Source organism: Emydura macquarii, unplaced genomic scaffold (genome assembly GCF_026122565.2).
Source record: "Emydura macquarii macquarii isolate MOO-44397 ecotype Brisbane River unplaced genomic scaffold, CSIRO-AGI_Emac_v2 contig_1597, whole genome shotgun sequence".
Classification (NCBI taxonomy): domain Eukaryota; kingdom Metazoa; phylum Chordata; order Testudines; family Chelidae; genus Emydura; species Emydura macquarii.
Genome location: NW_027131734.1, coordinates 461,672 through 474,513, shown reverse-complemented (window position 1 = coordinate 474,513; position 12,842 = coordinate 461,672). Strand labels below are relative to the sequence as shown.

At 42.9% G+C, this 12,842-nt stretch overlaps 1 protein-coding gene across 2 annotated transcripts in view; it reads right to left on the bottom strand.

Moving 5' to 3' along the window:
• Window positions 1-10,536, bottom strand: part of SMYD3 (SET and MYND domain containing 3) — a 601,699-nt gene extending 591,163 nt beyond the window's left edge. The window contains exon 1 of one of the 2 annotated variants that reach the window (XM_067555238.1): window positions 10,169-10,536. In XM_067555238.1, coding sequence (XP_067411339.1) covers window positions 10,169-10,417 — 249 coding nt within the window. In that variant the 5' untranslated portion in view covers window positions 10,418-10,536. The remainder of the gene's footprint in view (window positions 1-10,168) is intronic. The other variant, XM_067555239.1, reaches the window with a different exon arrangement.
• Between the last annotated feature and the right edge of the window lie 2,306 nt (window positions 10,537-12,842).

Here is a 12,842-nt window from a genome sequence, read left to right as displayed (position 1 = left end):
ACATGACATTTGCTGCCATCACATTGTTTACTCTGCTTGTGTGTTCTACCCCACCCCTTCCCTGTGTCTGTCTGGTCTATTTAGACTGTAAGCTCTTCAGGCAGGGACTATCTAGTACTTGGTGTTTGTACAGTGCTTAGAACAATGGGACTATCTTGGCTGGACCTTAGATGCTAGCATAATAAACATGACTAAATAATAATACCACTCTACCACTGTACCTCAAACCTGCCCTGGAAGGACTTGTCCAAGGTCACATAACAAGTAAGCAGCAAAGCCAAGATTAGAATTTAAGAGTTTGTGACTCCCACCCATGCTCATTGCCCTACCCTACAGTAGAAGTGAAAGGTTCTCTATTCCACAGCCAATCCTCTGAGCCCTCCAGCGCCTCCCACACAAATCAAATCTAGAAGTGAAAGGTTCTCTATTCCACAGCCAATCCTCTGAGCCTCCCACACAAATCAAAGGCCAAATCCTACAAGATTCACACAAGTAATAACATGGAGGTCAGAGGAACCATTTGCAGGACTAAGAGTTGCAGGATTAGGCCTCAAATTCTGATTTTTATATCTAATATCCTGGACTTCTAATCTGTTTGTCAAAATGCTGCAACAATTTCAAAAGCCACACCAAGTATTATTCTTATTTGTGATCCTGTACTGCCACCTAGTGTATAAAAGTTGCAAGAAGGCAAAGTAAACTACTGATTTTGTCTATTTATACCATAGATAAAAGCAATAGTTTATTTTAAAGATGAAAATGCCTTGTCTTAGGCAAAGACTATACTAGGTATTTTGTTGTAGTTTATAAATATAACCCCAAATCCACAAAACAGATTTCTATTCTATATCCTACAACAGTAGGCATGTCTGTTTTTTTAAACAATGTATACAACCTTTATTTCTAAAGCCTTGAAACAAAGAACTAAAACATTGTACTTTTATAATATACATATGAACATATTGTTATTTACTGAAGTTATCCTAAAGCTAAATTAATAATATGTAGCAAGTCAAAAAAAGGTTTGGAAGACAATTTTAATGAATAATCTCACTCTGAGTGGAGGAGGAAAATAGGCCCTACCTAGTAATCCTAAATTTTGCAAAATTTCTGAACATTAGGGGGGGGAAAAAAAACAAACATATTTCTAGCCTTCACAGTTGCAAAGGAAAGCTTGAAAATGTGACCCAAGTGCACCCTTAAGGGTTCAGAAACTAGAATATAAAATGAACCCAACACATTATTATTTTGCAAATCTCATGATTTTTAGCTAATCTTATGATATCTTTGAGACCTGGCTCATAATTTTTCAACACTTTGGGTTGGTAATTATGGGTTACTTGCACCTCTGCGCTTTGGAACATTCAGAATAGGCAGTATTTAGTTCTTGTTTCAACTGGAGAATCTTTTGGTTTGAGAATGAACATAAGAATGAAGTGGGGATTAGATATAGTTTAACAAAATGAGAGGGTCTTTGTTTATAACTAGTTTCTTTTTCTTTTAAAAAATGTTCTTGTTTTCATCCAATTAAAGCAATTGAAGTTAATTCAAAAGATATGCTTAGTTTATTTGGTTCTGAAGACCTAATGCTGTTATATGATTGAGTTATTACTGATTTGACCCATAGTTGAAATAAATTGGGTTTTTTTTCCTAATGTTCAGAAATTTTGCAAAATTTAGGATTACTAGGTAGGGCCTATTTTCCTCCTCCACTCCAAGTGAAATTACACCTCATGCCTCAGTTTCCCCATCTGTAAAACAGGATTAAGGATACTTTCTTCTTTCTGACTGCTAGAAGCTGAAATTGGACCAACAGGATCACACAATAAGTTGCCCTGTTCTGTTCATTCCCTTTGAAGCATCTGGCACTGACTACTGTCAAAAGACAGGATACTAGGCTAGATGGACCCCTGGTCTTATGTTCTTATCACAATTTTTAAAGCCAAGAAACTACACGTGCTTTTTGTTTCCTAACCACAACCATTTCAGGAATTAAAATGGACAAACAGATATTGACTGCCCTGGAAATAACAGAAGATAAGATAACCATATAAACTAGGAAACTAAGGCTGGAAAAATCAGACAGCAATGGCCTTTTATAGAAACACACAGGTTGCTTTGGGGTTTTTTAGTTTTTATTGGGATGGTGAAGGATAGGGGGAATAAAGGGGGCTATTCATGTCAGGTGTCAGCAAATAAAGCCAAGTGGTTTGTCCCCTATGCAGAACACACACACACAGGAGGCAGGAAATTCCACTAATTCACACTCATGAAATTTACACTGTTCCATCAAGCAGTACAGGCAGGGCAACTGCCCTTTAAACCCACAAATCATCCAGGGGTGCTGGAACAATTTGTATAGTGGGGGTGCTGAGAGCCATTGAACCAAACTGTAAACCCTTGTATATAGGGGAAACCACTCCAAATCAGAGGGTGCTGCAGCATTCCCAGCACTCCTAGTTCCAGCACCTATGCATGTACCTCAGATCTGTGGAGGCCAGTACCAACTGTGCAGAGGCCCCATGACTCAGCACTACTTCAAGATCTCTGCCTTGGATTGCATAGCAGTACAGTCCCTTTGGCAGAAATGCTGCTAGTGCCTACCCAGCTGACACTGCCCCTACACTGCCTCAGGGGAGAGTTCACTGTCCAGTAGGACATAAAGCTGGTGTTCTTCCCCTTCTTCTGTGCACAACCAGACCTCATCTACTAAATCTGGGCCTCCTCTGTTCACAGAAGCAGAGAGGATGATTTATCCCATAGGATTTTCCAGATTCTGCCCCATCAGGTTTACAAGCTTCCGTGTAGTATGACTCTCTCCACTGAATGTGACCAAAATTCAGTCTACCTCCAATGTTATTACCTTTGTTTATGACCCACACAGAATAAATGAGATATAAAAGACCTCAAGCAGAAACAAGATGTACAAGATTTTTTACAGCTGTTGCTCTAGGGTTTTTTTCCTTCTGTGCTTATTCCACCAGATCCTTAGTCAGAGTTACATGCCTTCTGCAAATTATTCACTTCTGAGAATATGTGCAATACTGTACTATACAGTACCATCATCTTCACTTTTTGTACTATTGACTGCCATGTAAACCTTCATACGTAAACATGTCTGCCTATACTGGGAAATTATGTCATGTTAGGACATAAACAAAGAATATGGAACAGAAAGGACTGCAGAGATGGATTCCACCTGTCAAGGAAGCAGAAGAGCATATCTGGATACAGACTGGCTAACCTAGTGAGGAGGGCTTTAAACTAGATTCAAAGGGGGCAGGTGACAAAAGCCCAAAGGTAGGTCAAAAAACATGGAGACTTAGGGGAAGGGTCAGAATCAGGGGGGAATGGGCCCTAATAGCAGGGATAAGAGAGAGACAAGAGAGATCATATGGGAGAAATCAAATCAGTATCTTAGATATCTATATACTAATGCGTGAAGTATGGGGAATAAGCAGAAAGAGCTTGAAATGCTAGTTAATAAATACAACTATGACATAGCTGGCATCACAGAGACTTGGTGTGATAATACACATGACTAAAATATTGGTATAGTAGGGTACAGCTTGCTCAGGAAGGACAGGCAGGGAAAAAGGGAGAAGGTGTTGCCTTATATATTAAAAATGTATACACTTAGAGTGAGGTTGAGATGGAAATACGAGGCAGACTTGTTGAAAGTCTCTGGGTAAGGATAAAGGGGTAAAGAACAACTACAGACCACTTAACCAGGAAGAAGAGGTGGACGAGGCTTTTTTTAAACCAAATAATCCAGAACAGGACTTGGTGGTGACGGGAGACTTCAACTACCCAGACATCTGTTGGGAAAACAACACAGCAGGGCCCAGATTATCCAACAAGTTCTTGGAATGTACTAGAGACTGTTTTTTATTTCAGAAGGTGGAGAAAGCTACTGGGGAGAAGCTGTTCTAGATTTGATTTTGACAAATAGGGAGGAACTGGTTGAGAATTTGAAAGTAGACAGTAGCTTGGGTGAAAGTGATCATGAAATGGTAGAGTTCATGATTCTAAGGAATGGTAGGAGGGAAAACAGCACAGTAAAGATAGGCAGATTTCAAGAAGGCAGACTTTAGCAAATTCAGTGATTTGGTACACAAGATCCCATGGTAAACAAGTTTAAGGGGAAAAACAGTTCAAGAGAGTTGGCAGTTTTTCAGAGACCTTAGTAAGGGCACAAGAACAAACCATTCCACTGCGTAGGAAAGATAGGAAGTTAGGCAAGAGACCATCCTGGCTTAACCAGGAGATCTTCAGCGATCTGAAATTAAAAAAAAAAAAAAAAAAAAGAGTCCTACAAAAAAATGGAAACTAGATCAAATTACAAAGGATGAATATAAACAACTAACACAAGTATGTAGGAACAAAATTAGAAAGACCAAGGCACAAAACAAGATTAAACTAGCTAGAGACAAATGGGAAGAAAAAAAAACAAATTCTACAAATACATTAGAAGCAAGAGGAAGACCAAGGACAAGGTAGGCCCCATTACTCAACCAGCGGGAAAAACAGTAACAGAAAATGTGGAAATGGCAGAAGTGCTAAATGACTTTTGTGTTTCAGTTTTCATCAAAAAAAGGTAGTAGCGATTGGACATCTAACATAGCTAATGCCAGTGAAAACGAGGCAGGATATGAGGCTAAAATTGGAAAGAACAAGTTAAAAATTACTTAGACAAGTTAGATGCCTTCAAGTCACCAGGGCCTGATGAAATACATCCTAAAATACTCAAGGAGGTGACTGAGGAGATATCGGATCCATTAGCGATTATCTTCAAAAAATCATGGAATACAGGAGAGATTCCAGAGAACTGAAAAAGGGCAAATATAATGCCAATCTATAAAAAGGGAAACAACAACCTAGGGAATTACAGACCAGTCAGTTTAACTTCAGAACCTGGAGAGATAATGGAACAAATAATCAATTTGCAAACACCTAGAAGATAATAATGTGATAAGTAACAGTCAGCATGGATTTGTCAAGAACAAATCATGTCAAACCAACCTGATAGCTTTTCTGGACAGGCTAACAAGCCTTGTGGATGTGGGGGGAAGAAGTAGATGTTGTATATCTTGACTTTAGTAAGACTTTTGATACTGTCTCACATGTCCTTCTCATAAACAAACTAGGGAAATACAACCTAGATGGAGTTAGGATAAGTTGGGTGCATAACTGATTGGAAAACCATTCCCAAAAAATAGTTATCAGTGGTTCACAGTCAAGTTGGAAGGGCATATTGAGTGGGGTCCCTCAGGGATCAATTCTGAGTCCGGTTCTATTCAATATCTTCATCAATGATTTAGATAATGGCACAAAGAGTACACTTACAAAGTTTGTGGACGACACCAAGCTGGGAGGGGTTGCAAGTGCTTTTGAGTATAGGATTAAAATTCAAAATGATAAGGACAAACTGGAGAAATGGTCTGAAGTAAACAAGATAAAATTTAACAAGGACAAATCCAAGGCACTCCAATTAGGAAGGAATAATCAGTTGCACACATACAAAATGGGAAATGACTGCCTAGGAAAGAATACTGCGGAAAAGAATCTGGGGGGGGGTCAATCACAAACTATATATAGGGTGACCAGATAGCAAATGTCAAAAATTGGGACAGGAGTTGGTGGTAATAGGTGCCTATATAAGACAAAGCCCCGAATATCAGGACATCTATATTCACCTCTAGGACCAGATCCTATGCGCCACTTAGAACTAATCAGGAATTGCCTCTCCCCTTTTGGGTTTCAATACTAGCTACCCCAACCAGCAGTCATTAATGGTGTTTTATACTCACTGGGTTTCCTAAAGCACATGCTACACAACAGCGTGTAATTACAGAAGCCAAGAGAGATAGCAAACCACACTTTCTTTTCTTGCTCTGTTTGGCAGACAAGTGTAAACAGGCCTGATCAGTGTAAAAGAGGCAGGTGGCAGAAAGAGGGCATTGCTGTCACAAAGAACAGACCTCCTATGAGGTCTAACTCTCAGGCTAAACAACTGGGAGAACCCTTGCTTGTAACATCCAAGATTCACTGTATGCAACCTCCTCCTCCCACCCCAAACTCTTTGAAAATTTCCTATTTACCTGATCTTGGAGGGCTTATATTTTGAGTAACATATAACTCTTCTGCTAAGCATGTTTAATGGAAGTTATGAAAGCTAAAAGCAGAACAAATAACTGGATGGTCAGGCTTATTATGATTATGGGCTTGTTGAATTAATATGAGGACCTGTGCAAATAGTTATGCAAAGGCTGGGCTTTAGCTGAAATATTGTAGGCCTACAGAGATAACCCTAGGTCATAAATTCTGCACACTCATTCTGAGAAAAAACGAACAAGTGACTACAGAAGAGTACAGCACACTGCAGAATTCCACAAGAAGGGAGCTGGGAGGGGAGAGGGGGGGCGGCGTCTTTACATGGTTACTGCCTAGTATCCAGATTGCTAATTAGCTCGCTATAAAATACAAGACTTAAATGTCATGTACTTTATCAATATTCATAATTAAAGTTGTAGCTATGGAAAGCTGAAATGCCAAATATGAATGGACAGGTTTTAATCTTGTTACGGCCACAGAAATTGATCAGATAGCACTATGTATCCAGAAGGTTACATAAAATTGGGGTATAAAATATTCAATTTAGTTTCCTATTCTTGGGTTTGTCAGGTCCCCAATATGGTGTAAACTGAAACATGGCCTCCCTTCTGATGAGCTCCCTTTGTTTTTCCTTATCTCTCTGTTTTCAGTGGTCTCTGTAAAGTTGTAAGTATGCACAGTGCAAAGATTGGAAGTATAAACAATGCAGGAAACCACTTTACTGTACTTATCTTACACATTAATTTTCCTATGATTTCTGGATTAATTAAAACCCGTAAGTTTCTATGTGCCTTCCATCAGTTTTATCTTCTTAATTAACTCTATGTAACTGCCTGTTGTCTGTAAATGTTGCATGCACCCCAACAAATAATTGTAATAATTGATCAGTTTACAGGAAAGATTGGAAGAACATGCAATATGTGCCCCCCACCATGACATGGTTAAAGCATCATCAGAGCTCAGAGGAATTTTAGTTTAATTGAATTTTAACAAAGAGAAACTTTCCAAAGATGGGGGTGACTCAAGATTGAACCCAGTTCAAAAGTTCTTCTCAGAAACAACAGGATACTCTCTTCTATACAGAAGAGGAAAACTCTTCTGGAAAAATAGATATGGTTATTTATTTCATACAGCCATTAAAGGTCCTTAACTCCTCAGATTCCTTATTCAGCTAAGAAGTCACAGCAAGTTATGCATCAGATCCAAGACTAGAAGAGAGGTGTATTCAGCTCTACAGACAATGTCTAACGCACTAGGCCACAGTGCCTTCCAGCCAAGTCACTCAAATTCTCTGAGTCTCAGTTACTCAATCTGAAAAATGTGGCCAATAAAGATGTTTTGCATTTACACTGTGCTTTTTCACATGCAGTTCTCACAGTGTTTTCCAAAGGTAGCCATGCATTGTGACATAAATTTTCAATGGTTTTTTGAGTACTGAACCTGAAACACCTGAAAGAGACCTGATTTTCAGAGGGCAGGTGGCTCAACACATTTTGAAAATCAGGCCTCTTTAAGATGAGTCTACCTGCACATCCAAAATCACTAGGCACTTTTGAAAATTTAGACCTATGAGCCCAAATTCTGTAATTTCCCTAGACACAGAGACTTGAAACAAGCTGCGTAAGAGGGGCAGTGGTCTAGTGTACGAGGTCCTAAATTGTGGTATGGGGGCTTGATACTCCACCAATTCATTTCACAACAATTTTCTAAAATGATTTTCAAGTTTGGGAACTGCTGGTCTAGTGGATAAGACATATGGCGATTACCTCAGAGATTAGACCGCTCAGTTTCCATGTCTGACACATGCTTTCCTTGTACCACTGTGAGACACAAAGTCTCTCTGAGTCCCATTTGAAAAATGCTGGCAATGATGCTGGTTGGTTGCCCTAGTGATGGTGGTGAAGTCCCACTAAAACAGGCTTGTGAAGTGAATATAATTATTAAGGCTCTTTGGTGAAAGAAGTGGACCTAAAGTACTGGAGTTCCAAGGCCAAGAAGGCATTTTGGTGGACTCTCCATAAAAACTTGGAATCTGATCCTGCAATTAGCACCATGTGGGCACACCTACGAAGCAGAGCTCATTACTGGACTGGGCCTGGATTTACAATCTTTTGATGGATAAACAGACGTTAAAGAAACCTCCAGTCTATCCAAGAGTAGACTAATATCCACACTTTAAAAATATCTTAATTACTGATAACCTGTTTCTCAAACCAACTCTAGCTAGAAAACTCTCCAATTTGGAGTGGTTTATGAACCAGAGTCTTCACGTGCCAGCAAATCCAACAACACTAACTTGTCCATTAGTCTCCCAGCCTCTCCTGAGTAAAACTGACAAAGAACAGATTGAAACTTGACAACAGCATTAAATTTATTCATAAAATAGAGGAGAAGGCTTACTCTTAAAATAAACAGTATAAATAAATTTGCAGGTTGAGTTTATTGGCTTTCTTAACAGATTAATATAATCAAAATGCAGGAAGTTGAGGTTTTTTAAAGCCATTATGCATGTACCCTAATACATATGATCAACAAAAACTCATTTAAAAAAACAAAGGAACTGACAGACTGTGTATGTTAGGAACATGCATCATGATTGATTACAGCTGTAATTATACTTCTCAGTTCTCAACCTGAGAAAGTCCAAAATTTGGGGCACAACTTGTGAGAGTCAAAATCAGGGACACAAAATAATACATTAAATTACACCTTTAGTGTAAACAACTATTTCTATAATATTTTCATGACCATTTACTTCTGATGTAAATACTTTCACAGTAAAAGTAAGGGGAGGTGTAATCTGTATGGAATAATTTTTAGGTTAAATTGAGGGACATTTGAGAAATATGGTTATAAATTGGCTTGTTAATATTAGATTTTTTTATCCGTTAATGTTGATAAACACTGATTTAAAAATAAACACACAAACCAAAGAAAAAATATTTCCATCCATAATAACCAAAATTTACAAATAGGCAAAGTAAGAAACAGTACTACTTGAGAACTTCTTAGATTTTGATTTAATATTTACTCGGTATATTTTGACAGGTACGGTTGACAATTTGTGCTTCAACAATAACAAATCTTTAACTCTTTGAATCTCAGTGTCTACTGTCATTCAATAATTATTGTCAGGCACTCCCTACTGTATGCCCCTTCTCCAATTTCCCACAGCTGTGAAAATTTAAATGGATTTAAAAAAAAAAAAAATCAGGGAAAAAACCAAACATAGATATGTCAAAAAAAATAGTTTTTTTTAAATCCACTTCCTCAAGCCTAGCAATAAAGCTCATCCTCCCGTACCACCACTTTTCCCTCCCACCCTGTGTCACTACCATGTCCCTTGTTGCTGTTCTGTGGGGTCAACAGCACAACTCATCGGGGCAGCGCCCCGCCCCTCCCTGCCGCTTGCTCGGCCGAGCCCGGCGCAAGATACCCGGTCTGCACGACCCAAAACCGGGCTGCTGCAGGCACGCCGGGAGGGGGCAAGGGCTGGGCTGGCTTGCAGAGCAGCCCTGCAGTCGGGGTGGCTTGCGAGGTGTGTGGGTGGGCGGGTGGGGGGGGCGGTGAGAGCGGCCCGGGCAGGCGGGGGTCCTGCCCCACACCCGGGGCTGCGCAGGGCAGCGGGGAACCCGACCCGGGGCCGGGTGTCTGTGAGTCTGCAAGGCGCAACTTCGGCGCCCCAGGCGGGGCAGGGGCCAGGGCTGAGCTGCTGCTGCTGCTACTGAGCGCACGGCGGACCGGCTCCGTCCGGACGCTAGGGCTGCCGCGCCACTGCAGCCACTCGCCCAAGGCCGGGCCACGGGCAGGGCGGAGGGAAACCAAGGCCAGCAGGCCCAGGACGGCGCGGGGGCGGGCCGGTGGGTGTGTGTGCGGGGAAGCCCGCCCAGAGCGGGGAGGAGCAGCGGCAGGAGCCGGGGCGGGCGAAGAACACGTGGCCTGCGCGGGCGCCGCACACCGCAGAGCAGCCAGAAGAGGCGGCGGCGGCTCCGCGTCAGTCAGCGGCTGCCTGCCAGGGCGCCCGGCCTCCCTGCTTCCCTCGCTCGGCACCTACCTGCGCAGGCAGCGCTCGCACACGCCGCCCAGCCGCGCCTTGGTGACGGTGCAGGCGAAGGGCTCGACCCGGTACAGCAGCTCCCCGGGCGGCGCCCGCCTCAGAGCGCGGAGGCCCCTGCCCCTGCCGGGGCTCGAGAACTTCTCCAGCCTGCCCCGCTCCATCGGGCTCCCGCCGCCGCGCTGCGGCCGGCCCCTGGTTCCCGCCCCTGCTCCCACGTGGTCCGGGCCCGGTAGCCGCCGGCGCCATTTTTAGTGAGGGCAGAGACCCGCCCTTGCCTCTGACCTGTCCTCTTGGGACCTAAGGAGAACCGACACCCTCTCCCCGCATCCTGCTGCGGGCTGGTGGTGGTGGGGGACGAGGACAGCCCCAGGCAGGGAGGGGATCTCGGGGAGCCTTGGTGTGCCGCCCCTGCCTGAGGGGACTGGAGTGGACTCTTCCCTTCCCCAGTGCTGAAAAGGGGGGCTGGGCTGGTCTCCCGGGCAGTTAGCAGGGGCGGTTTCCCCCCTGCCCGTGCAAAAAGCCCCCGAGGGCTAGGGTGGAGCAAGTGAGGCATCCCTCTGCTGTGGTACCGGTACCCACGGGGGAACCAGCTGGGCAGCGATAGGGGCAGGGATTTGCCATCAGTGCATGATGCCCAGCAGCACCTCTGGGCCTGGCTTGGGGGAAGCCCTTCCCTGGTTCATCCCAGCAACTGTAGGGCCTCCCTGGGGAGAAACCAGGGCTGCGTTTCACTGCCTGAAGAAATGGGACCTGTGTTGGCCGGCCCTCAGCGCATCAGAGCTCTTCAGAGCCTGCAACTAGTCCATCTGTGTCAGGAGACAAAATGCCTGGGGCACCTTGGCTGCAGTCTGTATAATAGGAGATATTGGTAGGGCTGGCCACAGTTTTGGGGAACCTGCTCTCCTCATGTTGGATCAACACAGGCAGTTGTAGCTGGCCCTCGAATATTTTTCCTGCAGCTTTTATGATATCTTTTTCTTGAATGGAGGCGGAGACACAGACACAGATCTGGCCCAAGAATCTACTTTTACCTTGAATGTCCTGCAGAGGGCTCTGCGGAGCTGATTCTGTCCCCCCACTCATTGTTCTCAGAAAAAGACCTCTATCCTGGCCTTGAACAGCAGTACTACCCATCCGCTGCTCACGTGGTTACCTTTCACCCATTTCAGGTAATCTTGCACTAAAGAAATTGAGTGGATTCAGAGCTGGCATAGCTGTAATTGGTTAGCTCTAGATTCAGAACTATAGAACATCACTGTCTCTTTTTATGGCCTCTTCTGTGGCCTCCCTTACAGGTTGTTAATTAGTATAGCAAAAAAATTCCTATCTGTTTTTTTACTATCATTTTGTTCTCCCTTTTTTTTTTCCTGTTAGATTTAACTTTTTGACCACACTGTACCTCTCCCTATCTGGCTCAGAAGCCCTTTAAGTTATTCCCAGTCACCCTCACTTAAATGGTAGTGAGGCAATTGAATTCCCTTTTCCTCTTCTGAGTTCCTGTTTAAGCTCTTAAATCATTAATTCTAATAGTAATTTGCACTTCTAGAGCATCTCCAAGTGCTTTAACAAATATTTGTGAATGGGCCTTATGTACCTTTCTTTTTCACCCCATTTGTTGTATAGGGACCCTACTGCCTAATGCAAGCATGATAGACCACACCTATTCCTGTGATTTTTCTATGAGCCTAAGAGTTAGGCATTGATCCGTTGAGCATCTCAACTCCTAAGTCCCTTTGTGGATGCAGGCCATTGTGTCCGGGAGATCTGGGAAGAGCATGGTATTTTGAACGCAGTTGGGGGAATGTTTATTGGGCCCCTTCAAATGGAAGAGCCTATGGGATATGCCTAAAGTGCTTGCCTGTCAGGCATACTAGCAAGTATCATATCAGAAAAAAGATCAGCGTACCACAGCACTACACAGTAGATGATTACACATTTTATAATGTCACATAGAGTATTTGTAATTTTTTTTTACTCTACTAACACATTACATTGTGAGAAAAAATAAAGATGTCTAAACCTGCGTTTGGGGCTCTGTTATTCTAGACAATATACAAATCCATTGTAAGATATAGTCTCTGCCTCAAAGTTCAACAATACTTGTGTAATATTTTAACAAAGCTGGCATAACAGGGTGTGACTATTGTGCATAGTGAAGTTCACCTTGGAAGAGGATTACCATGAGGATTTTGTGTGTGGGTGTATGTTGCATTCAGCGGAAATCTCCCAGTGCAGGGAATTTTATTTACAAATTCAGAGCTGGCAGTAAGCATAAGCAGACTAAGCAATTGCTTAGGACCATGAGCAGCTCAAGGGGGCCTCCTATTTGCTTTTTATTATGTGTTGTGTAGGTGGGGCAAAAATATTCCTGCTTAGGCCCTAATGGGTTAGCACCACCTCTGCTTTGGATATATCATGCTGATCTGGTGAACATATGTGTAGATGGAGGGCAAGAGATTGTGTGTGTAGGAGTGTGGATGATGGACATTTTCTATGGGGAAAGCAACTCCTGTATAATGATGGCACTGAAAACTACCAATTATCAGTTTGGGGTTTTGCAGAGCAATGATAGCCAATTAGAACATTCAGTTGCAGTTGTCAAGTAAATAAGAAGCAGGGAGCCAGCAGGACAAAGTAAAGTGCCAACTGAGAAAGGGCCAAAGCCTGTGTG